At 38.4% G+C, this 27,726-nt stretch overlaps 1 protein-coding gene across 1 annotated transcript in view; it reads left to right on the plus strand.

Moving 5' to 3' along the window:
- The window catches only part of ZYG11B (zyg-11 family member B, cell cycle regulator), a 57,124-nt gene that overhangs the window by 9,435 nt on the left and 19,963 nt on the right, over positions 1–27,726 (plus strand). Inside the window, exons 2-9 of the mRNA XM_077779707.1 lie at positions 3,144–3,898; positions 15,465–15,605; positions 18,088–18,264; positions 19,607–19,671; positions 23,367–23,466; positions 23,718–23,768; positions 27,117–27,278; positions 27,384–27,431. Coding sequence (XP_077635833.1) covers positions 3,144–3,898; positions 15,465–15,605; positions 18,088–18,264; positions 19,607–19,671; positions 23,367–23,466; positions 23,718–23,768; positions 27,117–27,278; positions 27,384–27,431 — 1,499 coding nt within the window. The remainder of the gene's footprint in view (positions 1–3,143; positions 3,899–15,464; positions 15,606–18,087; positions 18,265–19,606; positions 19,672–23,366; positions 23,467–23,717; positions 23,769–27,116; positions 27,279–27,383; positions 27,432–27,726) is intronic.

The following is a 27,726-nucleotide window of genomic DNA, read 5'->3' on the forward strand; positions in this document are numbered from 1 at the left end:
TTTTTTTTTTTTTTAGCTTTTCTTTTTTTTTTTTTTTTTGTCTGTGCCTGTCTGTATTACCAGGTTGCCAACTTCTTTAGCTTTAAATGGGGTATGTGGGGCAAGGAAAAAAAAACTTCAGGAACTTTATCATGTCATTCTTTGGGTCCCAAGGTCCCTGCCTGATCTTCTTTTCTTCTCTTTATCTTTCAGCGTGAACTAGCCCCACCTCACCTTCCCACCTTGTTTCTTGTCTTTGCCCACTTGCATGCTTAAATCTCTGGGATTGCACTATGTTCTCACTCATATCTAGGTCTTAAACCTACGTTCTTCTTCCCCTCTTTATCAGGGAAACGTAGCTCTACCCCTTTCTATGTTCAAGCAATGTAGAACTACTTGCCATTTTCTATGTTTTGTGCTTTCACATCTCAGAGGACTTTGGGAGGGCATTTTTTAATTGAGATAAAACTGACATATAACATATTAGTTTCAAGTATACAACATGATTTGATATATGTATGCTAAGACTTTGTCTATGCTGCTTATTCTTCCTTTAATACCCTCACCTTTCTGCATCCTTGAATTTTTCTTCATCTTTGAAGGACTTACTCAAAGATCACCTCTTCCATTGAATCTTTCTAGATCTTCAGGCATGATGAGTTGCTTCCTTTTCTTTGTTTCCTTGGTATTTTGTACTTAGTTCTGGTATACCATGTAATTTAGTATGTTACCATTGTTTGAGACTTTTACCCCATGGGATTTTGAATACTTTGAGTTTAGGGGCACATCTTATTTTTCTTTGTATATACATTTGGTAGTGTTTGGCATATAATAATTGTTTAATTGCATAATAATTGTTTAATAACTGTTTCCATGGCTGGAAACTTACATGAATTAATTAATTAAATCAACTCCCTGGAAATAGAATTGAGGTGGTTTAAGACTCTCCCTAGAATGGCACTGCCCATAGAAGTATAATATAAGCCATAAATGTGAGTCACATATGAAATTAAAAACAAAAAATTTAACGTTTATTCCTTAAAAAAAGTTTTTTTAATGTTTGTTTATTTTGAGAGAGAGAGAGAGAGAGACAGAGCATAAACAGGGGAGGAGCAGAGAGAGAGGGAGACACAGAATCCGAAGCAGGCTCCAGGCTCTGAGCTGTCAGCACAGAGCCTGACGTGGGGCTCAAACTCAAACCACGAGATCATGACCTGAGCTGAAGTCAGCCGCTTAACTGACTGAGCCACCTAGACACCCCAGCGTTTATTCATTTTTGAGAACAGAAAGAGACAGAGTATGAGCAGGGAAGGGGCAGAGAGGGAGGGAGACACAGAATCTGAAGCAAGCTGCAGGCTCTGAACTATCGGCACAGAGCCCGATATAGGGCTCAAAGTCACAAACTGAGATTATGACCTGAGCTGCAGTCGGACACTTAACCGACTGAGCCACTCAGGTGTCCCATGAAATTTTAAATTTACAAGTGACCACATTTAAAAAGTAGAAACACATGAACCTAATTCATAATTTTATTCAACCTAATATATCCAAAATAACATTTTAGCGTATAGACAATAAGAAAATCATTAATGAGATATTTTACTTTTTTTGTGTGCTATATCTTCAAAATCTGGTGTGTATTTTACATTTACAACATCCCTCAGTTTGGACTATCTGCATGTCAAGTGCTCAGTAGCTGTGTGTGCTAAGTAGTTACTATATTGGACTGCACAGTAATTCTACAATAATGGAATTCTTTTTTTTTTTTTTTTTTGACTTTCTCTCTCTCCCTCTCTCTCTCTCTCTCTCTTTCAAATGTTTTTTTTTTGAGGGACGCCTGGCTGGCTCAGTCAGTTAAGGGTACGACTTCAGCTCAGGTCATGATCAAACGATTGGTGGGTTCGAGCCCTGTATTGGGCTCTGTGCTGGTGGCTAGCTCAGAGCCTGGAGACTGCTTCAGATTCTGTATCTCCCTCTCTCTCTGACCCTCCCCTGCTCACGCTGTTTCTCTCAGAAATAAACAAAACATTTAAAAAATATAAATGTTTATTTTTGAGAGAGAGAGACAGAGCACAAGTGGGGGAGGGACAGAGAGAGAGGGAGACACAGAATCTGAAGCAGGCTCCAGGCTCCAAGCTGTCGGCACAGAGCCTGATGCGGGGTTCAAACTCACGAACTGTGAGATCATGACCTGAGCCAAAGTCAGACACTTAACCAACTGAGCCACCCAGGCACCCCTATTTATTTATTTTGAGAAAGAGAGAGTGGGAGAAGGGCAGAGAGAGAGAAACAGAGAGAGAGAATCCCAAGCAGGTTCCATGCTGTCAGCACAGAGCCCAATATAGGGCTCTATCTCACGAACTTGTGAGATCATGACCTGAGCCAACATCAAGGTTGACACTCAACTTACTGAGCCACCTAAGTGCCCCTGGAATTCTTAATATATAGTCATTTTTGTCCACTGTGATAGGTAAAGGTTTTTCTTGATTTTTAACTCTTTAACCATAAATAAGTCTGCAAAGTCCACTAGAAAGCAGTGCTCCTTTAAACAAACACTTTAGTTCTAATTTAAGAGTGACAGGCTAGCCATCCAAGTTCTATTTTTTTTTTTTATTGCCCAGATTCAATAGCTTAACACGAAGTTTATTTATACCTCACTTATGGTACATAAATGTTGCAAGTACATGGAGGGTTCTGCTCCATGGTTACCCTTGGATCCAGGCTGATGGAGACGCCACTCTCAGAAAACTATGCTGTCATGGCAGGAAAAGATAACATGGGAAATCATGCACTGACTCACAGGTCTTTCAACCTATAGCCCATTGGCCAGAAGTAGGCACATGGCCCCATCTAACTCCAAGGGTGCGCTGGGAAATATAGTTGTCTCTGTGTCCAGGAAGTCAAGTAGAACCAGATATTAGTGAATATCTGTAATATCTACCACAACCCTGATTCTTCCACTTGCTCTCTGATCTTGGAAAGCCATTTTTCTGAGCCCCAGTTACTCAGCTATAAGTTGTAGATAATAATATTCTTACCCTCTGTAATTGTTATATATATTAAATGAAATACTGTTACATGGACGTGCTTTGGAAATGTATGCTGGAAATTTTAGCTATTCTTTAATCACTTTTTGAAATGAAAGTGCTGCTTATTTTTTCCAGGTCTACTGAATGATGGAACTGTAGGCATTTTCAGGGGCAACCAGATGCGCTTAAAGCGAGCTTGCATTCGCAAAGCCAAGATCTCTGCCGTTGCTTTCCGGAAAGCCTTCTGCCACCACAAGTTAGTGGAACTTGATGCCACAGGTGTGAATGCTGACATCACAATTACAGACATCATCAGTGGACTTGGCAGTAACAAATGGATCCAGCAAAATCTCCAGTGCCTCGTGCTGAACTCATTAACTCTCTCCCTCGAAGATCCTTATGAGCGGTGCTTCAGCCGGCTTTCTGGCCTTCGAGCACTAAGCATCACTAACGTTCTCTTTTACAATGAAGACCTGGCTGAAGTTGCCTCATTGCCAAGATTAGAGAGCCTGGATATTTCTAACACCTCGATCACAGATATCACAGCTTTGCTGGCCTGTAAAGACCGGCTCAAGTCTCTAACCATGCACCACTTGAAATGTTTAAAAATGACAACCACCCAGATACTGGATGTTGTTCGGGAACTAAAACATCTGAATCATCTTGATATTTCAGATGATAAACAGTTTACATCAGACATAGCTCTTCGCTTACTAGAACAAAAGGACATCCTACCCAACCTCGTCTCACTAGATGTTTCTGGGAGAAAGCATGTGACTGATAAAGCTGTTGAAGCCTTTATACAACAACGGCCCAGCATGCAATTTGTAGGTTTGCTGGCCACTGATGCAGGTTACTCTGAATTCCTCACCGGCGAAGGACATTTGAAGGTTAGACTTTAAAAATGTATTATTTTGTCAGGCTGACCAATGTCTTAGTTTGCATAAGATTCCATTAAGATGAATGTCTAACAATATATGGAACATGTTCATGAAAGAGAGCATTGTACAGTGAAAAGACCTTGCTTTAGAGGAAGAGAATCCCGATAAAAATCCTAGCTTACTTGCTTCATGACTCAGAGCAAGCTATGATGTAACTTTGGGTTTCCATTTCGTTATTTGTAAAACAGATATTCTTACAGAATTCTTCTGAAAATTAATAATTATATGTAAAGTGCAAGTCCTAGTAGGCCCTGGATAAGTGATCGTTCTCAATATGGTAATGTTTAAATATTTTGAACCACTGAAACATACCATTTCTTTTTTTTTTTTTTTTAATACTCTGGTTTCTCTTCAGATCGAATAAATCTTTAGCCTTTTACNCCAGGCGCCCCTGAAACATACCATTTCTAATGGATTACTTTAAAAAAGGTCCTGTTGAATTGATGTCCATTGGGAAGTCAAGTTCTCCAAGGAGAACCATTACTGTAAAAATGGTGAAATTTTGCTCTTCCTAAGGTTTTTTATGCCTAATGGTTTAAATTCATCTGCTAGGTACAGCTTGGGATTCAAAGATGAAAAGATACAGGATCTATCTTCAAGGAGCTAAGTGTGATAGGAGTAGTGATGGTACAGTCGGAAACAACTGTAAAGCCAAGGATCAGTGTAATTGCTGTGAAAGTAGGAGAAATTTCTTCTAGCTGGAGAATTTGCAGCTCGATGAAAAACATAGTATCTGAGTCAGACCTTGAAGGATAGAATTATGGCAAATTTAAGAAAAACTAATATTTTTCTAATGTACACTGTATCCTCTAAATGCTTTACATTGATAGGTATTAACTCCCACCCCCCATTTTATAGATGAGAAACATAGACTCATAGAAATTATATGATTTATAGTTAGTTAGAATCAACATCTGGAGGGGCGCCTGGGTGGCTTAGTCGGTTAAGCATCCGACTTTCGCTTGGGTCATGATCTCGCAGTTCGTGGGTTCGAGCCCCACGTCGGGCTCTGTGCTGACAGCCAGCTCAGAGCCTGGAGCCTGTTTCGGAGTCTGTCACTCCCTCTCTCTCTGACCCTCCCCTGCTCACGCTGTTTCTCTCTCTCTCCTAGAAATAAATAAAAATATTAAAAAAAAAAAAGAATCAACATCTGGATTTACATTTAATTCCAGAGCCCCATTTTTCTCCCTACTACCAACACTACTTAGGCAGAAGCATCTTTTGATTCTACTTGGAGCAGAGTCAGGGATGGCCTTGAAGTCGATATTGTGACCCAAAATGGCAAGGTATCTTTTTTGAGTAACCATCATTGACTAGAAAGAGGAGAAGGAAAAGTTAGTTGTAAACATCTTATGAACATCTCAGTTCTTAAATTATTTGTAAATTTAGGCTTAAAAAATAGTATGTAAAAAATGATTTTGAGTCACTCTTTTTTTTCATTCAATGTTTATGTGCCTCTGTGCACTAGGCACTTTGCTGGGCATGGAGATTTTGTGGTGAGGCCAGACTGACATGATCTTACCCTCATGGAGCTTGTAATTTAGTGAGGGAGTCAGACAATCAAATATCATATGCCCACATTGTGTGTGTGGTTTAAATATATATACACACATACACATTTAAATATATATTTAAATATATATCACATACATATTTGTTTTTATATATACACACATGTATATATGCTTTAAACTGTATTGTGCTAAGAATCTGGAAGATACGCAATATTATGTATGAGAATGTTCAACAAATTTGACTTAATTTACTTCTCTAAAGAATTTTTTTAATGTTTGTTTATTTCTTTTTGAGTAACAGAGAGACAGGGTGCAAGCAGGGGAGGAGCAGAAAGAGAGAGGGAGACAAAGAATCAGAAGCAGGCTCCAGGCTCTGAGCTGTCAGCACAGAGCCCGACATGGAGCTTGAACCCACAAACCGTGAGATCATGACCTAAGCTGAAGTCAGATGCCTAACCCACTGAGCCACCCAGGTGCCCCTTCTCTAAATTTATTTATTTTGAGGGAGGGGGGTGGAGGGAAGGAGGGAGAGAGAGAGAGAGCAGAGGAGGGGCAGTGAGAGAGAGGAAGAGAATCCCAAATAGGCTCCAAGCTGTCAGTCCAGAGCCCAGTATGGGGCTTGAACTCATGAACTGTGAGATCATGACCTAAACTGAAATCAAGTGTCGAATGTTTAACTGACTGAACCACTCAGGTGCCCGAAGTGAGTGTAAACCTTAAGAATGAGTAGCTTGGTAGAGAACATTCTAGACAGAATAATATATGTCAATATGTGTAATAGGAAGGAACATGGTACATCCACGGAACTGAAAGAAGGCCACTGTGGCTAGAACTCAACAGTAGAAAGTCACAGAGCAATGAGATGAGGCTGGAGAAGTAGGCATCAGGGCCAGACTTGGAAAGATCACATAAGCCAGGTGCCAGGCAACAACAAGTGTGAGGATCTTACTTAACTTGTTATGGAACAAGACAGATTTTTAGCACAGGGCTTATTGATGAAGGAAACATTAAAAATGTAAATTACTATTGTAATGTTAAGTAACATGCCTAACAAATTGATCTGATAACAAAGAATGGTAAAAATTAGAAGGGGAAGAAATCCTTGTATCCTGAGAGTTGAGGGAGAATTTCCCAGAAGAGGTGAGCTTGACCTGTGTCCTGAAGGATGAAAGAAATGTGTTCCTGGAACATTAAGCTAAGTAATATTCTCAAGGCAAAAATTCTGTAACATGTGTGATACCAGAACAGTAAAGCTTTTGCCAATTCTTCTTAAAAACCAACAGACTCTCCAATGAATTAGCCTAAGTTATAAAATTGAGGCTAGTAGGACATCTGTATTCCATAATGCCTCTGAAACAAGTTTGATTTCACAAATGGAACGGTTATTTGAAATCTTGGCCATATGAAACACCTACTTTATTTGCTATCATTATTTAGTTTCTACCTCTGTAAACATTAAAGCAGTGATTCTCAACCTGGACTACAATTAAAATCACCTGGAGCATAATTATGTGAGGTGATGGCTATGTTAACCAACCTTATTATGGTAATCATTTCACAGTATATATCTGTATCAAATCATCATGTTGTGCACCTTAAATTTATGCAATGATATATATCAATTATATCTTGATAAAGCTGGAAAAAAAAATTAATGCTTATTTATTTTTGAGAGAGATACATACAGAGTGTGAGCAGGGGAGGATCAGAGAGAGAGGGAGACACAGAACCTGAAGCAGGCTTCAGGCTCCGAGCTGTCAGCACAGGGGCTTGAACCCACGAACATGACCTGATCATGACCTGAGCTGAAGTCGACTGCTTAACCGACTGAGCCACTCAGGCAACCCCCCCCCCAAATTTTTTTAAGTTGTATTTATTTAAGTAATCTACACCCAATGTGGGGCTCGAACTCACAAATCTGAGATCAAGAGTTGCTTGCTACTCTGACTAAGCCAGCTAGGCACCCCCGGAAAAGATGTTTAATTAAAAGAAATCACTTGTGGAGCTTTAACAATTAAATCAGAACCATAAGGAAGTGGGGTTCAGGCATCGGTATTTTTTTAAAGCCCCTTAGGTGATTGCAATATACAGCTAAAGTTGAGAATCACTGTTTTAAAATAATTTTTTTTTTAAAGATATCATTGGGGAGGTACCTGACTGGCTCAGTTGGAAGAGCATGCAACTCTTAATCTCAGGGTCATGAAGCTGAGCCCCATAGTGGGTGTAGAGATTATTACAAAAAGAGAAATATACTTTAAAAAAAAAAAGAGAGAGACCAATCTTTGGAACTTTTGCCCTTTATTCAACTATATTCAAAAACTGATGTTTCTTTTAAATTATTTGTTTACTGATTTGAGAGCTGAAAAATAGTCATGTTAAGGAAGGAGAGCTGAGATTGCTACATCTCCTTTTTAAAAATTGTCCAGGGTTCCCTGAGTGGCTCAGTCAGTTAGGTGTCCAGCTTCGGCTCAGGTCATGATCTTGTGGTTCATGGGTTCAAGCCCCGCATCAGCTCTGTGCTGACAGCTCAGAGCCTGGAGCCTGCTTTGGATTCTGTGTCTCTCTCTCTGCCCCTCTCCCACTCATGCTCTATCTTTCTCCATCTCTTAAAATTGAATGAATGTTAAAAAAATTAAAAATTGTCCAGTTTAGGGGCACCTGGTTGGCTCAGTCTGTTAAGTGTGACTCTTGGTTTCAGCTCAGGCATGATCTTAAAGTTTCCTGAGTATGAGCTCCATGTCAAGCTCTGTGTGGACAGTGCAGAGCCTGCCTCGGATTCTCTCTCTCCCTCTTTCTCTTCCCCTCCTCCACTTGCACTGTCTCTCTCTCAAAATAAATAAATAAAGACTTAAAACAAATCATCCAGTTTAGCAGAGTTGATAACAATCTTGTCTGAAATGATTGTCTTAGTATTGTGATGCTTTAAATTAGTTGAGGTTGGCTTTTCAACTTCACAAGCCTCAGTTTTTTAGGCCACACTAAAGGGATGCAAGAAATAGAGACAATGTGACTCTACAGTATTCCTTATAAGGCATTATGTGGTACTCTGAGTTGGTAGATATAAGAACAAGTGGTTTGGGGCACCTGGGTGGCTCAGTCAGCTAAGCATCTGACTTCAGCTCAGGTCATGATCTTACGGTTAGTGGGTTCAATCCCTGCATCGGGCTCTGTGCTCACAGCTAGCTCAGAGCCTGGAGCCTGCCTTCGATTCTGTGTCTCCCTCTCTCTCTGACCCTCCCCTGCTCACGCTTTCTCTCTCTCTCAGAAATAAACATTTAAAAAAAATTTTTTTAAAAAGAACAAGTGGTTTGTTTATTACATTTTGATGTATATTACTTAATTGGATTTCTTTACTCTCTGAGAGAGGTATTACTGCCTCAGCGAGAGGAAATGGCTTTAAGGGTTACAACCAGCTGATATTAGAGTCTGCCTTTCTGTCTTGGACTATTTGATGCTAAAGTATGTGTCCTTTCCAGTAATTCTTATTTTCTCTATTTGAGAATCATAATTCTTTCCTACTTACCATAGAATTTCTGTCATCAATATTTCCCCACCCAATTTGCTCTTCTGTCACCATCAGTTTCCTCAGTCTTCCATTTCTCCACAACTACGATCTTTTCTTTCCTTTGCTTTTCTCTTTTTTCTTTTCTTAAAGAGAGAAAAAGAGCATGAATGGGGAAGAGGGGCAGACGGTGAGAGAGAAAATCTTAAGCAGACTGTACACGCATGGGGCCCAGTGTGAGGCTCTGTCTCACATCTGTGGGATCATGACCTAAGCTGAAAACAAGAGTTGGACACTCGACTGACTGAGCCACCTAGGCGCCCCTCCACAATTAGGATGTGTTGGCCATCTCATTCCCAGACTTTGGGGTTATCTAGCATGCTGTGGTTTCCAGTTCCTGAGAATCACTGTAAATGTGCTAAACCCAAAATTAGTTCTTAGTCTTTATTTTATTTGATCTAAGGTAGCATTTGTCACAGTTGTTATCCTCCTTGAAATTCTTATTTTTACTCAGCTGCCTGGATATCACTCTTGTCTTTTTTTTAATCAAACTTTTCTGACTACCAGTCTTAATTTCCTTTATTGGTTCTTCCTCTCCTCGGTCTCTAATTATTGAAGTGTTCCATTTCTTGGTCCTAAAATCTAAATGCTAGACTTCTCCCTTGAACTAAGACTCCTATATTGAACTGTAATAATCAACATTCAGTGAAGATCTATATAAGTTTTTAGGCAGAAGAGTTGATCCATTTCAAAAAACACTAAGTACTTTTTATTTTAAAAAAAGAAAACAGCTTTTTATTTTTATTTTATTTTTCTTAAATAGTTTATTGTCAAGTGATACCCAGTGCTCACCCCAACAAGTGTCCTCCTCCATGCCCATCACCTCCCTTCCCCTCCTGCCAACTTCCATCAGCCCTTAGTTTGGAAAACAGCTTTTTATAGGTACTGGGGGAGACTGATCTCAAAAGTATATTGTTAAGTGAAAAAACACACAGTTTTGTATAGTATGTATAGGAAGCGACTTATATAATAACAAGAATAGGCATATGTTATGTATATGTTTATAATGGATTGAATGTGTCACCCCCAAAATTCATATGTTGAAACCTTAATCTCACTGTGATGGTATTTGGAGGTGGGGCCTCTGGGAGGTAATTAGGCCATGGGGGTGGAGCCCTTATAAATGGAAATAGTAAGGGGTGTCTGCATGGCTCAGTTGGTTGAGGGACCAGCTTTGGCTCAGGTCATGATCTCACGGTTACTGAGTTTGAGCCCCAAGTCTGGCTCTGTGCTGACAGCTCAGAACCTGGAGCCAGCTTCTGATTCTGTCTATCTGTCTGTCTGTCTGTCTCTCTCTCTGCCCCTCCCCCACTCATGATCTGTCTCGCTCTCTCAAAAATAAATAAACTTTAAAACAATTTTTTTAAATAAAAAATAAATGGGCATAGTGCCCTTATTTAGGGCTAGAGAGCTAGCTAGCCCTCCTTCTACCATATGAAGATATGAGAAGTCTGCAATTTGTAACTCAAAAAAGGGCCTTAATGAGAATCCAACCATGTTGGCAACTTGATCTTAGACTTCCAGGCTCCAGAAGTTGGTAATTTTTTTTTAAATTAAGTTTATTTATTTTGAGAGAGAGAGAGGGAGAAAAAGAATCCCAAGATGAGATGAGGGGCTCGGTCTCACAGCCATGGGATCATGACCTGAGCTGATATCAGGAGTCAGATCCTTAACCAACTGAGCTACCTAGGCACCCCTATTTATTTTGTTTAATTTTTTTATGTTTATTTATTTTTGAGAGAGAGGAAGACAGAGGATCTAAAGCAGGCTCTGCACTGACAGCAGAGAGCCCTATGTGGGGCTCAAACCCATGAACCATGAGATCAAGACCTGAACCAAAGTCTGACACCCAGTCTCCCTGAACTTGGTAGTTTTTTATATGGGAATCACTTTAGGTCATCTGCCATGATGAACTCCTTTCTCCTGCAGGATCAATCTCCCCTCCCCTTTCTGGGCTGCTATGTTCTCTCAATTGTAAATTCAGGAACAGCTTCAAAGATAATCTCCTACTAAGTACTTTTTAAAGATGTCTGGGGCTCCTGGGTGGCTTAGTCGGTTAAGTGTCCGACTTTCGCTTAGGTCATGATCTCACGGTTCATGGGTTCGAGCCCTGCGTCGGGCTCTGTGCTGACTGCCAGCTCAGAGCCTGGAGCCTGTTTCAGAGTCTGTGTCTCCCTCTCTCTCTGACCCTCCCCTGCTCACGCTGTCTCTCTCTCTCTCCTAGAAATAAATAAAAATATTTAAAAAAATAATAAAGATGTCTGAGTTAGTGCCCCTGCCCTTGAGGGATTGTAATGGAGAGGATACAGATAAATTTTAAAATAGCTTTAATTCAATGTGCAAGATGCTATAATGAGTTATATACAGAGTGCTATAAGAAAATTTTACCTTATTGGTGCCTTGGTGGCTTAGTCTGTTAAGCATCCGACTCTTGAAATCCACTTGAAATCCACTTAGGTGGATCTCATGGCTGTGAGATTGAACTCCACATCAGGCTCTGTGCTGACAACCTGGAGCCTGCTTGGGATTCTCTTTCTCCCTTTCTCTCTGTCTCTCCCCCACTTGCTCTCTCTCAAAATAAATACACATTTAAAAAAAAGGAAAGAAAAGGAAAATTTTCCTTAGAATATAAATTTTAATTTTACTTAGTATGTTAAATATTAACAAGGCTTATTTTAGTGGTTAAGGACATTTTCTCTGTTTTAAATTGTTTGTAAGGGTGCCTGGATGGCTCATTCAGTTAAATGTCTGACTCTTGATTTTGGCTTAGGTCATGATCTCACAATTGGTGAGAATGAGCTCCTGTCAGCCTGCTTGGGATTCTTGGTCTCCCTCTCTCTTTCCCCACCCCACTACCCCCGGCTTACACCCTTGGGAAACAAACACAGACCTTAATTAATTAAATAAATAGTTTGCAGATTTACAGATACTTGTTTTTTATCATCTAGCATATGAACTTGACTTAACTGAAGATGCTTATAGTTTGAGAGCCAGACTACTTGATTTGAAGGTTTATCACTGGCTAGAGAATTATCGATCACTGAATAAAACATACATGCAGTGAAATTTGTTTAGAGTATTTAATTTTCAGTAACAAAAATTCTTTAATTTTGCATTCAAAGATAACTTGAGGCTGTATTTCATATAAATTTTAAAATGTAGTTGAATCAACCAAATGTGGGTAAATCAAGTATTACTGAGATCATTGTTATACATTTTCCTGCTTATAATCTTCTTTATTTCACATAATATTTTAATGTCTTTCCAAATCTAAGAAAAACTTCAGGATGATTTTTTTAATGTTTATTTTTGAGAGAGAGAGAGACAGAGTGTGAATGGGGGAGGGGCAGAGAGAGAGGGAGACACAGAATCCGAAGCAGGCTCCAGCCTCTGAGCTGTTAGCACAGAGCCCGATGTGGGGCTTGAACCCATGAGTTGTGAGATCATGACCTGAGCCAAAGTCGGTTGCTTAACTGACTGAGCCACCCAGGCACCCTGAAAAAGTTTAGGATGATTAAAACTGAACACTTGGAAATTTTTCATTATTCAATAACCATTTATATATATGAATACAGAATCAAGACTAATATGTATGTGTATATTTTACATATTTTAAAAGCATTTGTAAAAAAAAAAAAACTTGCATTGTTACTTCTACAGTCTTACAAATGCTCTTGTGTCAGTTGGCACACATCTGTCCTTAGTCTGAGTTTTACAACTTAAGAGAGATTATAGCTCTTTGAATGATAGGTAGGGGGTTTTTTTGCTTTTTTTTTTTACCTTAATGTGAATAGGACAGATGCCAAGACCATAAATATCAAATGTGTAGCTTAAGAAGGTACAAATAAGGTGAACACACTTGAGGCCATTATTCAGGTTAATAAATAGAACTTTCAGCTACCCTGAAGTTCTTCCATGTGCCCCATCTAGGTCACAGCTCCCTCTTTCTCCACAAAAGTAACCTCTATCCTGACTTAAATAATATGTCCTTTTTTTTTTTTTAATTTTTAAAATGTTTTATTCATTTTTTGAGAAAGAAAGAGAGCACAAGTTGGGGAGGGGCAGAGAGAGAGGGAGACACAGAATCTGAAACAGGATCCAGGCTCTGAGCTGTTAGCACAGAGCCCAAGGTGGGGCTCAAACTCATGAACTGTGAGACCATGACCTGAGCTGAAGTCAGCCACTTAACCAACTGAGCCACCCAGGCACCCCATGTCCTTGCTTTTTTTAAAATAGTTTTATGACTCACTTGATTATCTCCAGGCATTTAGTTAATTCTGCTCATTTTTCAAAATTATATGTCTTGAGTATCTTTTAATTTACAGATTCCTTCTCCATTCCTTTCTTTTCCTTATAATTTGTCTATTAAATGATCCAGGGTTTTATTTTTTTTAACTTTTTAATGTTTTATTCATTTTTGAGAAATAGATAGAGACAGCATGAGCAAGGGAGGGTCAGAGAAAGAGGGAGACACAGAATCCGAAACAGGCTCCAGGCTCTGAGCTGGCTGTCAGCACAGAGCCTGACACGGGGCTCATACCCACAAACAGTGAGATCATGACCTGAGCCGAAGTCAGATGCTTAATGACTGAGCCACCCAGGTGCCCCATGATCCAGCCTTTTAGACTTTCTCTCAGTCTGGATCTGGTTGTCTCTCTCTCTCTTTTTTTTTTTTATGATTTTTAAGAAATTTCTAAGTAATCTATGCTACCACCATGTTGGGCTCAAACTTACAACCCCGAGATAAAGAGTTGCATGTGCCACCGATTAGAGCCCAGGGAACCCTGGATATTCTTGATTGTATACTCATGGTGCATATTTCTCTGTCTTTGTATTTTCTGCAAATTAGTGGCTAGATTTGGAGGCTTAATCATACTCATGTTTGATCCCTTTGGTAGGACCCTTAGGTATTCTGCTCTTTCAGCAAGGAAGTGCATAATGTATGGTTATTTTTCTTTCTGTGATGTTAGTGGTTGTTGACATCCAACACTTTGTTCCATTAATTCATTGGGGATCAGTGGTGATATCCTAATAATTTCCTTTTCAGTTTTTAGTTGGATTACCTTTTTAAAAAAATTTTTTAATGTTTATTTATTTTTGAGAGAAAGAGCACAAGCAAGGGAGGGACAGAGAGAGAGGGAGACACCGAATCCAAAGCAGGCTTCAGGCTCTGAGCTGTCAGCACAGCTGTGGCTGAAACCCATGAACTGTGAGATCATGACCTGAGCCAAAGTCATGACTGAGCCACCCAGTTGCTCTTGTATTATTTTTATAAAAAGTCACTATGTATTATATACATTTGGTTACCTAATACTGTGTGAACCACAGCTTAAGATAGATGTATTAACCTGTAAAAATAGGAAATTCCTTAGACCTGCTTTTGAACAGAATTTTTTTTTAGGTCAACACTGTGCCCAATGTAGGGCTCAAACTCACAACCCCAAGATCAAGGGTCACATGCTCTACCAACTGAGCCAACCGGGCACTTCTAAAAAGACTCTCTTGATGTTGAATGGGAGCTAGATAAATCTGGGGAAATTGACAGTTATTTGGTGAATACTTATTGAGTGCTTATTGTGAGCCACACATAAGGCTAATTGTTGGGGATATAGTGGTGAAAGAGTCAGTTGAGTAGGGGGATTAAAATAATAGTTATGAAGGAGATGTTTCAAGGGGACCTGATTTGGATTGGTGGGTCATGGAAGACCTCTCCAAAGAAATGTAATTTAACTTGAATTGGGAAGGATGAATAGAAATTACTCAAAGAAAGAGGAAGATTTCAGTCAGAAAGAATATTATACATAATTTTGCTGGGAAAGAGTTTGACTTATTCCACGAAGGGACACCTGGGTGGCTCAGTTGGTTAAGCATCTGACTTTGGTTCAGATCATGATCTCACAGTTCATGAGTTCAGGCCCCACATTGGGCTCTGCACTGAAGGCTCAGAGCCTGGACTCTGCTTTGGATTCTCTGTCTCTCTCTGTCTCTCTGTCTGTCTCTGCTCCTCCCCTGCTTGTGCACACTCTCTCTGTGTCAAAATAAATAAACACTAAAAAAATAAAAGATCAGAGAAAAAAGGCCAGTGTAGCTTTAACATCTAGTTAGGGGAGTTAAGGGGTTACCTTAAGAGACAGGTAAGAGCCTAATCACATGGTAAAGCTTTATAAATAGAGTTAAATATCTTGAGGTTTACTTTAGGTGCAGTATAGAAGATCTTACCCATAGGCTTATCGTGGAGTGTAAGCCTATTTAACACCTCTTTAGCATATGTCCACCTTCATACAATAACTATCCTGGGTGGTTGGAAAGTAATCATCCCCATTTGTTTCAGGCCTTACATAGCTATCCTGGATGCCATCTATACAAATGGTGTTTGGATAGAGAAAGTTAAAGGGTTGAAAAAATCCTAAAAGCTAATCTTCTGGCTATATGTTTAAAGGTGTCTGGAGAAGCCAATGAAACTCAGATTGCAGAAGCATTGAAACGGTACAGTGAACGGGCATTCTTTGTCCGGGAAGCTCTGTTTCACCTTTTTAGCCTGACTCATGTGATGGAAAAAACAAAGCCAGAAATTTTAAAGGTAAGAATAAGAAACTGGATACGAAAATTTTGAAATTATCTCCCTGGATATAGATGATGGTTTTGTGAAGATAATTGGGGGAAAATTTGCATTTGATCTTTGGATTTGGGTTGGGGGTGGGGTGGGTAATGGGATTAATGATGTATGATTTTAATTTTTAGCCATAAATGAGAAAGAGAGAAGATAGTTGCATAAAGTTTTTGAAGTTTTTTAGTAGTCTCAATAAGCAGTATCATTGTCTTCTACTTCATATTTAACTACCTAAAACCAGTGACCAGTGTGATATTTTTTTCCACCATCCATAGTAGAAAATGGAATTGTGACACTAGAATTATAATACTGCATTATATTGCTTCCCATATCAACTTTTTAAAGAAATACAATATTGGAATTCCATAAGGCAACTTTCCATAACATTTATGAACCACCTGTGCTTTCATAATCAACTCATGTTATTCCTCAATTACAATCTCTTAACCAAGACAGCTTTTGAAGGCCAAGAAAGGTCAATTTGTTTTTAAAGTAGCCTCCAGGCCCAGCATGTAGCTGAACTTGGGGCTTGATTCTATGACTGTGAGATCATGACCTGAGCTGAAATCAAGAGTTGGATGCTTAGGGTGCCTGGGTGGCTCAGTCGGTTAAGTGTCCAATGCTTAACCGACTGAGCCACCCAGGTGCCCCATCCAAAGACAATTCTTGGGGCACCTGGGTGACTCAGTCAGTTGAGCATCCAGTTTCAGCTCAGGTCATGATCTGGTGTTTCACTAGTTCTATCCCCGCGTTGGGCTCTGTACTGACAACTTGGAGCCTGGACCCTGCTTCGGATTCTGTGTCTCCCTCTCTCTCTACCCCTCCCCTGTTCCTGCTCTGTCCCTCTTTCTCTCTCAAAAATAAATAAACATTTTTTAAAAATTAAAAAAAAAGATAATTCTTATACACATTTGAAGCCCGTGAGTATAGGACTATATTATATTTGATGCCTCATTTAGTGGGCACAACAATCCCAAGAGATAAGTTTTATCTCTTATTTTATAGATTGTGTAACTGAGGGTCTGTGAGGTTAAATAATGTAACAGTAAGTTAGTGGTAGAGCCAAAAATGACTTAACCACCCAATTATCTTAAATTTTGAGAATGGGGTGCTTAACATTTCAATTACTGATATGCTTTATCTCTAACACCTGTCACCGCCTCTGTATATACCAGAGGATATTGGTACTTGGTATATGAATTATCTTTTTGTGGTTTTGGTTACTATGAACCTGAGCAACAAAGGACCTATAGTCCTAATCTAAATACTTAGTCATTCATTGATTTAGAGAATGGTACAGATAAACTTGAAAGAATATAGACAATTCTTTTAAGGAATTTAGCTGCAAAGGAGCACAAAGGAAAAAGATGATAGTTGACTGAAGAAGTAGTTGTTGGGTTTTTTTTTCTTTTTTAAGATGGGAGAAAAATAGCTTATTTGTCCTATGATGATATGAATGATCCACTACAGAATGGAAAATTGATATAGGAGAGGGAAGAGAGCTGGAGCAATGTTCTTGAGTAAACAAGAACGGAAAGAGCTACCATATAAGTGGAGGGATTACTTTCAGAGATGAGCCCAAAAGATCCTTTATGGTAATAGGCAGGAAGTCAGCAATTGCAGGTTGAATACTGGTAAAGGGGATACATGTGGTAGTGAGAATCTGAAGGTCTTCTCTGAATGTTTTCATTTCCTCAGTGTAATTGGAAGCAAGGGCTTCAGCTGATAGTGAGGATTGGGAGGAATTGTTGGGGTTTGAGGAGAGAAGAAAAGATGAGAAGTGGTTATCTAGACCCAGAAGGAAGTGAATAGATTTTATGGTACTGTAACTTCAGCAGTGTTCTCAAGGAACTGAATGTCAGGATTTGAAAGTAAAAAGTTTGCCACTGGTTTACTCTGAAGTCAGTAAAAATTTATTTAGTGCTTAGCATATAATAGGCACTGTACTACGTCTGAGAAATACAAAGATGAGTTATCTGAATAGAAAATATTCATTAGCCCAATGGAAAAATACCTGGACATGAACAACTTGAAACCTTCCTGGACCAGGTAGGCAGGAACTGCATGTTGATGAGTGACTACTATGCCCTAGGCTTTTGCACTTGAGGATAAAAAAGATAAGACACCTTAGAAGTTACAGATCAACAAAGTAAGGATCTATGTTAAGAAGGCTTGTATTGGGGCACCTGGGTGGCTCGGTGGGTTAAGCCTTCAACCTCAGCTCAGGTCATGATCTCCTTGTCTGTGAGTTCAAGCCCCATGTCAGGCTCTGTGCTGACAGCTCAGAGCCTGGAGCCTGCTTCAGATTCTGTGTCTCCCTCTCTCTGCCCTTCCCTGCTCTCTGTTTCTCTTTGTGTGTGTATGTCTCTCAAAAATAAATAAACATTTAAAAAAAAAAAAGAAGAAGGCTTGTATTTATAGTGTAAATAAAAAGAACTAATTTTTTTTCCAGCTTGTGGTTACTGGGATGAGAAACCACCCTATGAATTTGCCAGTACAACTTGCTGCAAGCGCCTGTGTGTTTAACTTAACTAAACAGGATCTTGCTGCAGGAATGCCTGTCCGACTGCTGGCTGATGTGACCCATTTGCTGCTCAAAGCCATGGAACATTTTCCCAATCACCAGCAGGTAAGCATGTGGGAATTCCTAATCAAGTAGTCCTTTTAGTATCCCCTACCAACTCCTTACCTCTATAAGTTCTATTTAGTAGACCAAGACTAGAAATTCAAATACCTTTGCAGGCTGTTAAGTAGTAAATTTATGGTATGACTGAGTGTAGGACAACAGAGAAGTAGAAACCTGGAGTACATTCCCTGACTAAAAGTATTTAAATCCAAATGTTGATGGAAATAGTGCAAACCATTAAAAAACGCATCTTCTACCTCAATCTTGAGTTTGTGATAATTTCAGCAAACAGCCGTAGCCTCTTTGTTCTGGGCCAGGCACTATCAAGTACTGGGTTACAGAAACAAATAAGACATGGGTTTTCTATTTCTAGCACTATAGTAGACTACATAATCTGTCCTATCCTCAGGATGAAAACTAAAAATGTTGCTTGAATTTTTTTTTTTTAATTTTTTTAAATTTAATTTGGGAGAGAGCATATGTGCACATAAGCAGGGGGAGGGCAGAGTGGGAGGAGAGGGAATCATAAGTAGGCTTCACACTGTTAGCAATGTAGGACTCAGTCTCATGAATCGTGTGATCACGACTGGAGTTGAAATCAGCAGTCAGACGCTCAACCAACTGAGCCAGCCAGGGGCCCCTATATTTTTTATTAAAATTTAGCAGGCAGTTGATAAGTTAATAAAAAATACTCAGAAGTTGGGATGCCTGAGTGGCTCAGTCAGTTGAGCATCTGGCTTTGGCTCAGGTCGTGATCTCACAGTTCATGAGTTCGAGCCCCACATTGGGCTCACTGTTGTCAGCGCAGAGCCTACTTTGGATTCTCTGTCTCCCTGTTTCTCTGCCTCTCCCCTGCTCATGCTGCCTCTCTATCTGTCTCAAAAATAAATAAACATTAAAAAAATTATGTTAAAAAATACTCAGAGGTGAAAAACCAAGTAAAAATGACAACCCAGGTTGGTGAGTGGATCATTAAAGATAGCTTCCCTCATTGAGGGCAATTGCCAAATTGGATTGGATTGGCTTTGGCTTTTGTGGCCTCTGGAAGCCAGGTGGACAGAGGACAAAGCAGGACCCACCCAAAGGCTCCCAGAAGGGAAGAAGATTAGCTGGTATTAACTCTATTTATTATCCTGTCTCATCTAATGGAAAAGACAAAATATGTGCAAGTAAACTTGCATGGGTCCAGTGGAAGTTAGTCTTTCAGCAGTTGGTAGAGAGAATAAAAGTTGTAAGAAATAATTGGCATTTTATCAGTCACCTTTTTTTATAAAGGCTACTCCTGGTTAAAAAATAACAAAGCAATATTTCATTCAGGAATTTTTCTCTCCCTTTGGTTCTTTAGTTACAGAAGAATTGCCTCCTTTCACTTTGCAGTGACCGGATCCTTCAAGATGTTCCATTCAACAGGCAAGTGATAGCCCTAGAACTTAAAATGGGGCAAAATCTGTCTTGTGCCATTTCTTACCAGTTGGGATATCCTTGGTATACAGTTAATTAAGTGGATGGGATTGTGCGTTACTCTATAGAATGCTAACTCTACTTTGTATAATTTAGTACTTTGACATTCCTGATAGATTGGCCCCTGTTTTCATAGCCCTCTGCTTAAAAATGCATATTTTATATTATGGGTTTTAGCCTGTCTACACAATATTGTAGGCTGAAGAAACTGAGGCATTTAGATTCTGTCTTGCTCACGGTTTTGTGTCTGGTAACCGCAAGACTAGAAAGACTCAAGTTTTCTAGTTCCAGGTCCAGTGTCTTTTCTCTATATCATATCTCTTATTATTATTGTTATTTGATACTGAATTATAGAAGAAACTTTTTAAGAGAGGTTAAGGGAGGTTAGATAGCTGGATTCAAGTAAGTATAAATGGTTCCCTTGTTTTCTAGAATATTGTGCTTTGAGAGCTAAAAAGGTGATTATTTTTGTCATTCTAATATTTTAAATATAATTTTTTAATGATGGTATTTTGAAAAAATGTACCTTATGGTTTTATGAAAAGTGTGTATCTCAAGCAGCAATGAGGAATGAGGTGTTCCATTTACTATTTCAAATAAATAATTTGGATAAAAATATGACAACAGATATCCCATGTAGATTACTAATTTTATTTTATAAATATTGAGCATCTATACTGGCTACATGAAGTCATATGTAGAAAGGACATAGTCACTCTCCTAAAAGAAAATTATCAACTAACCCAGGAGTTGGCCAATTTTTTTAAAGGGTCAGCTAATAATATTTGGGGCTTATGAGTCATAGTGTCTCTGTTTGAAGTACTTAACTCTGTCATTGTACCTCCAAAGCAGTCATAGACAATATATAAAAAGTGGAGATTTTACTATGTTCCAATAAAACTGTAGAAAACAGGAGCTGGACCCACGGTTATAAGATCACTAAATGTAGACTATAGTTTACTTACCTCTGCTCTAGCCAGTGCTCTCTGCTAGATTTGAGCTTCTTTGTGGTCAGAGACTGTGATTGGTTAATCTCTTTGTCTCTAGTGCTTAAGTGGATGTTTGGTGGATGAATGAATGAAAAATGAGTATAACAGAAGACAGAATTTTTCATAGAAGAAGATGACAGAATGCATTGAGCCCCCAAAGGAGGAGGGAAAGATTTCATCTGATTGGTGATCATTAAAGATTTCATGTTAGTGATGGCATTTGAGATCATAAAGATAACAACTAACCTGTATACAAGCACTTCCTATTGCCAGATGCTATGCCAAGTGTTTTACTTATGCTTATTCAGTCCTTACAGTCTTGTGAAATTTTTACTTTTGTAATCTTAATTTTATAGATAAAGAAACAGAGGCATAGAGAGGTTTAGTAACTTTCTTAAGGTGATAAGATAGCAGGTTCAGAATTTAGATTTAAATCCAGAATGGCTCCAGAACCTCTACTTTTTACATCCATGCTATATTGTTTTGAAGATGAGAGCTGGTCCAATTGGTTGTTTTATGTTGTGGGAACTGCACAAAAATAAAGGCACAGAAGTTGATAATAATACTAGTAAAAAATAACCTTTATCAAAAGCTTGGTATGTGCCAAGTTCTATACTGAATCTTAAGCTTTATGTGTAATATCATTTAATCCTCACAGCATTCCTATAGAATAGATCTTATTATTTTACAAGTGAGAAAATTGAAGATTTTTTTCATGGAGATTAAGGAAATTGCCCTAGGTTCCCAAAGTTAGTAATTGGTGGAATTGATAATTTGAATCCAGGCTGATTCCAGAGCATGTGATGTTCTTAATGACTTTACTGCTTCATGTGATAAAAGAATTTATTTTATTATTATCAGCAACATTAGGTAGAACTAAATTTCAAACCCCAAAATACAAGGAAGTTCAGAATCTGTGCTCTTAACTATCAGGCTATCTTAACTCATAACTGTGGGCATGTTTGGGGACTAACAAGCAGTCTACTTTGCAGTAAACATAGGGTAGACAACAAAATATTTGAAAGTATGGGCCCATTGTCCAAAAATACTGTGAATATAGGAATGACATCATAACTAAGTTTTCTGACAGATTTATGTATTACTGCTGTGTAGACACAAATTGAAGGGAAAACAATGGAGGCAGAATGGCCCATTAGGAATCTATTATAAAGGAATCAGAGCTGGTCTTGGGAATAGAAAGGAGGTAACAGTAAACTGATGGAATTTGCAGAGGAGTACTTTCTATCACTATAATTCAGCCAACATCTATTAAACACTGGGTGTAAAGAGGATTCTTGGTAAAGAGGGCTAAGTAGGATATGGTCCTTTACCTCAAGGAACTCAGGTGAGGCTACAGATAATCACAACTCTCTGACAGAGTTACAAACAAATGCTAAGGAGCAGTGAGAAGGCAATGATAAACTTGTCAAGGAAAGCTTCTCAGAGGAAGTGATATTTGAGCTGAGTCTTGAAAGATGAAATTATGGGTAAGATAATCAGATATATTCCATGGTGTCATCCTGATTTCTCTCCTGTCTCACACCCCACATTCAGTCCTTGACAAATCCAGCTATCTTCAAAGTATATCTAGAATTCAACCATTTCTCTTCACTTCCATTTCTACCATTTGGACTGGACTAAAAGTGATTTCTCTCCTGAATCATGTGGTAACCTCTCAACTGCTCTCTTTGCTTCTTTCTTTGCCCTCTTGAAGTTCATTTTAAACACAGCTAATACAATAATCCTATTAAAAACATAAGTGAGTTCATGTCATATCTCTGCTTAGAATCTTTCTATGGCTTTCCATCTCATTCAGAATAAAAGCTAATTCTTTACAAAGACTTTGTAAGATCTGGTCCCGTTACCTCTGACCTCATCTTTTAATACTGCACTTCTTGTTCTTCTCTCTATTCTGGCCTTACTGGCTTCCATGCTATTCTTCAAAACTTCCAGGCATACTCCCTATTCAGGGTCCTGTGTCTGCCATTCCCTCTGCCTGGAATGCTTTTCCCCTAGATAACCACGTGGCCAGCTCTCTTACTTCCTCAAAAGTTTCAGTGAGGCTTTTGCTAGTTACTGTACTTAAAATTCAACATTTTCTATCCTCTTTACCTGCTTAATCCTTTTTTCTCTATAGTATGTACCATGTATTTTACTTGTTTATGGTCTGTCATCCACAGTACAATGTAAGTTCTATGAGAGTATAGATATTTTTCTGTTTTGTTCACTACTCGATCTCCAGCACCAGGAACAATATCTGACACAAAGCAGGGGCTCAATAAATGTTTGTGAATGAATGAATGAATATTTATTTCTGTTGTGCTAGGTATATATTGTATATATATTATAATATAAGGAAACCAGAAAAAACTCAATATAGTGTAGAAATCACTACAGAATAGAAATATGTTATAATCTAGAAGATGAATGCCAGATAGTTTTGACATTTTTCAAACTATTTCTTTACAAGTGTCAGAATTAACAATGAGGCACCATCTCCAGAAGCTGAAGTATAATTGTTATTCTGTATCAGTTAAGAGGAATTATCCCTTTCTTTCACACCTACCTAAATTGTAGCATCAGTTCTCAGCTAGAGCTCTAAGACTGTGCCAGAGCCTCCAGGATTCATTCATGAAACCCTTTGTGCGTTTTCAGGTTTGAAGCAGCCAAGCTTGTCATGCAGTGGCTCTGCAACCATGAGGATCAAAACATGCAAAGGATGGCAGTTGCTATCATTTCCATCCTGGCTGCCAAGGTACCTGAACTCCAATGATTGAATAATTTTCTCTTTCCCATCACAGCTACTATTTCCCCCAAAATCTATATTTCAGAAGAGTTAGTGCACCTCTTTACCAGTCTGTTTGTTCAGGCTACATTCAATATTGCAGAACTCCATGTTGATCAGAGATTTTAGTCTGACCTTTACAGTCTGTTACATGAATGATATTAAACTGACACTAACTAGCGAGTTCTTGGACATTTACTTTGTCTTCTGCTTGCTTGCAGCTTTCTACAGAACAAACTGCACAGCTTGGGGCTGAGCTCTTCATTGTCAGGGTAAGTCTGTTATCTCCTCTGTGTAGACCATTAGAGAGTTTTCGTTTTCTTTGTTTTCGGGCAGTGTTGTGTCATCTTCTGATATTTCATTACTTTTAACTGGATGTATTAATTATTTTCATAGAGGTAGCTTTATTCCCTAACAGAGGTAGGAAGAGCCCTGAACCTAGGAGTCAGATGACCTAGGATCCAGCTTGTAAACTCTGTGAATTTAGACAAATTATGTGAACCATCGGAAACTAAATAAGCCTTAAGTTCCTATCTAGTTCTAAAATTGTTTTGTTACGTGCTTTGGGGAGAAAAGATAATTTTAATAACTGACAAATGATTTTGCTTGCTTACACTCAGTTAAGGAGATGATATTATGAGCGGTGAAAAGTTTAAAAGCTTTAAAGACAATAAATATAAATGGTGTCCTTGGGAAGACTAGAGGAAAATAGTCCACTTCAGAGTTTCTTGTTACAATTCTGACATGAAGTGTGTGAACAATAATGGTAGCTAGAAAAGTCAAATCAAAGACTTCCCCCTTTTAAGATTATATTTTTAAATAATCTCTATACCCAATATGGGGCTCAACCCACAAGAGTCACACACTTCACTGACTGAGCCAGCCAGGCACCCTGAAAGACTCCCTTTTTCTATGATTTACGAGTTATGTATATAATGAGAAAGTCATTCCTTTGATAAATATGTATAGGATACTTAACAAGTATCTACCACCTTACTAGTTGAAGGATTCACATTGAATTATATCTGTAATTTCTGTCCATAAGAGTAATCTGTCGGGGCGCCTGGGTGGCTTAGTCGGTTAAGCGTCCGACATTCGCTTAGGTCATGATCTCGCGGTTCGTGGGTTCGAGCCCCGCGTCGGGCTCTGTGCTGACTGCCAGCTCAGAGCCTGGAGCCTGTTTCAGCCTGTGACTCCCTCTCTCTCTGACCCTCCCCTGCTCACGCTGTCTCTCTCTCTCCTAGAAATAAATAAATTTAAAAAAACATTTAAAAAAAAAAGAGTAATCTGTCTATAAGAAGTAGTAGAGAAAATAATTATGTAGACATGGTTGTAATATAATCTACTAAGTATAATAATAGCAACAGGAGTGAAAAGAATAATGTAAAGAGAGGAGAATGCTGTTGGGGGTATGAGAGAAAGAGTAGGAATTCTGGAGTCAACATATCTGGGTTCATTCCTAATTCTATCACTTACTAGCTATAGTTTCTATAAACTACCTTATACCATTATTATGGAGATTAAATGAAAAGGAAATTAAGATTAATTGAAGGGGTAATGCCTGACTGGCTCTGTCAGTAGAGCATGAGACTCTTGATCTGGGGGTTCATTAGTTCAAGCCCCACATTGGGCATAGAGCTTACTTTGAAAATAATTGAGGGGCGCCTGGGTGGCTTAGTCGGTTAAGCGTCCGACTTTCGCTTAGGTCATGATCTCGTGGTTCGTGGGTTCGAGCCCCGCATCGGGCTCTGTGCTGACCGCCAGCTCAGAGCCTGGAGCCTGTTTCAGCCTGTGACTCCCTCTCTCTCTGACCCTCCCCTGCTCACGCTGTCTCTCTCTCTCTCCTAAAAATAAATAAAACATTAAAAAAAAATTTTTTTTAAATAATTAATTGAAGGAATATATGCTAAGTGCTTAGCACAAAATACAATATATGTTAAATAAGTAGAAAAGTATGCTACTTTTACTTAGTTTTTACTATTTTCAGGAATGATATTTTTAGTTTCAAATGTGGCTTTTTATTGCTATATATGTGTTTCAGTCCTTTTGGCTGGAGGTATAGTTAAAGATTTTAAGGAAGTAGTCCACTTATATGCTTTGGGGGGAAATTAAGCTTAGTTTAAGCAAGAATTAGTAGTAGTAGTAGTAGTGATGATCTCTAGCTTTTTTTTTTTTTTTTTTTTTGAAGCTCTTAATACCCACAACTTACAGATGAGGAATCAAAGAATTAAATTAGCAAACAAAGTTACACAGATGCAAATTCTAGTACCACACTCTTAGCCACTATGCTATTAAGTTACATAATTGCACCTATATGTTTTTGTGTCTTAAAAAATTTTTCCTAAATTGTATGTAACTTTAAGTAATAGTGTTCATCAATGTTTTCTTGTATCTATTTGAGTTTAGCTCCCTCCCCCCACCCCCAAATTATAATCTAAAAATGGAATTATGAGTGCCTTATCTAGGTCTCAAAACATTTACCTTTCAGGGGCTCCTGGGTGGTTCAGTCGGTTAAGCGTCCGACTTCAGCTCAGGTTGTGATCTCATTGTTCGTGAGTTCAAGCCCCGCATCGGGCTCTGGGCTGACAGCTCACTCTGGGCTGACAGGTCAGAGCCTGGAGCCTGCTTTGGATTCTGTGTCTCCCTCTCTCTCTGTCCTCCTCTGCTTACTCTCTGTCTTTCAAAAATAAATAAATATTTTTTAAAAAACCCATTTACCTTTCAAACTTAAATTTCTTAGGTTAAGGCTGTAGTAGAAATAATTTACAAAAGGAATTTCAAAGCTGTGCTCTTATTCAAATACAATGTAAACTTTAATTCTCTTACTATTATATATGTAATTTGCCCCTTTTTTTCTTAAGGAAAACTTGGAATTATGTAGAATGAGGTTTTCCACTTCTTATTTTCTCATACTAAGTTCACTATGATCAAATAACTTAATATTTCTCACACTCAATTTCCTTTCCCCAAAAAGTAGGTATAACAGTATTATAATATAGAATATAATTTGCTGATGCTTATAATAAATGTTAGTTTCATTTCTCCTTCTCTCCCTCCACTTTTTTTTATCCTAGGATCTGAAATGAATATATGCTGTGACTGATTGGATAAGATAATTTGTCCTAAGCTTTAATCATTTTGCTTTTGATTTTATTTACAGAGTGTTAGATTTTAGGGATGATGAAAATAATAAAGTATTTCTGAAGATCCTATATTTTTTTCACGTTGAAGTAAAAATCTGATCCAAGAAGCTGTTTGTTGAACTTATAAAAACTTTTCTAGGAAATGTTTTAAGCCATGAGACCAATTCTCATGACTTGTGATTATTACCACTAATTGTGGTAACAGCTTAGTGATAAATAAGAAATTCATTGTATTGGGGCGCCTGGGTGGCTTAGTCGGTTAAGCGTCTGACTTCAGCTCAGGTCGTGATTTCATGGTTCATGGGTTCGAGCCCCCCATCGGGCTCTGTTCTGACAGCTCAGAGCCGGGAGCCTGTTTCAGAGTCTGTGTCTCCCTCTCTCTCTGACCCTCCCCTGCTCACGCTGTCTCCCTCTCTCCTAGAAATAAATAAAAAATATTTAAAAAAAAAGAAATTCATTGTATTTTCCTTCTTTCAGCAACTTCTTCAAATAGTGAAGCAGAAAACCAATCAAAATTCAGTGGACACTACTTTGAAGTTTACTTTGAGTGCACTTTGGAACCTCACAGATGAATCTCCAACCACTTGCAGACATTTTATTGAAAACCAAGGGTTAGAACTCTTCATGCGGGTTCTAGAGGTTAGAATGGGAATTTAGCCTATAGTTTTGACATTGATTGATTAAAATATTCATTTATTATATTTGGTTCTTTAGGTAGTTACAGGTTTCTCTTTCTTTTTACAGTCTTTCCCAACTGAGTCATCCATTCAACAGAAAGTTCTAGGACTTTTGGTAAGATATAAACATTTCCTAATAAATTCTGAGCTGTAATTAATTATTTTCCTTCTGAGGTAATACATTGAAAGTTGTTTCTCTATTTGTAAACGCTTAATGACATTAGAAAATATATACAATATAATAAAGTGAAAAAAGCAGGCTATAAAACAATGTATTCATATTAAGATTTTCACCACATTAAAAGGAAAAATATAAATTACATACTTTTCTATATATTTTTTGGAATAATACAAAGCTTCATAGTGAGCAATTTTACTTTTATAATCAGGAAATAAAATCTCATTAAAAA

This window comes from Crocuta crocuta, unplaced genomic scaffold (genome assembly GCF_008692635.1).
Source record: "Crocuta crocuta isolate KB4526 unplaced genomic scaffold, BGI_CrCroc_1.0 scaffold168, whole genome shotgun sequence".
NCBI classification, from domain to species: Eukaryota; Metazoa; Chordata; class Mammalia; order Carnivora; family Hyaenidae; genus Crocuta; species Crocuta crocuta.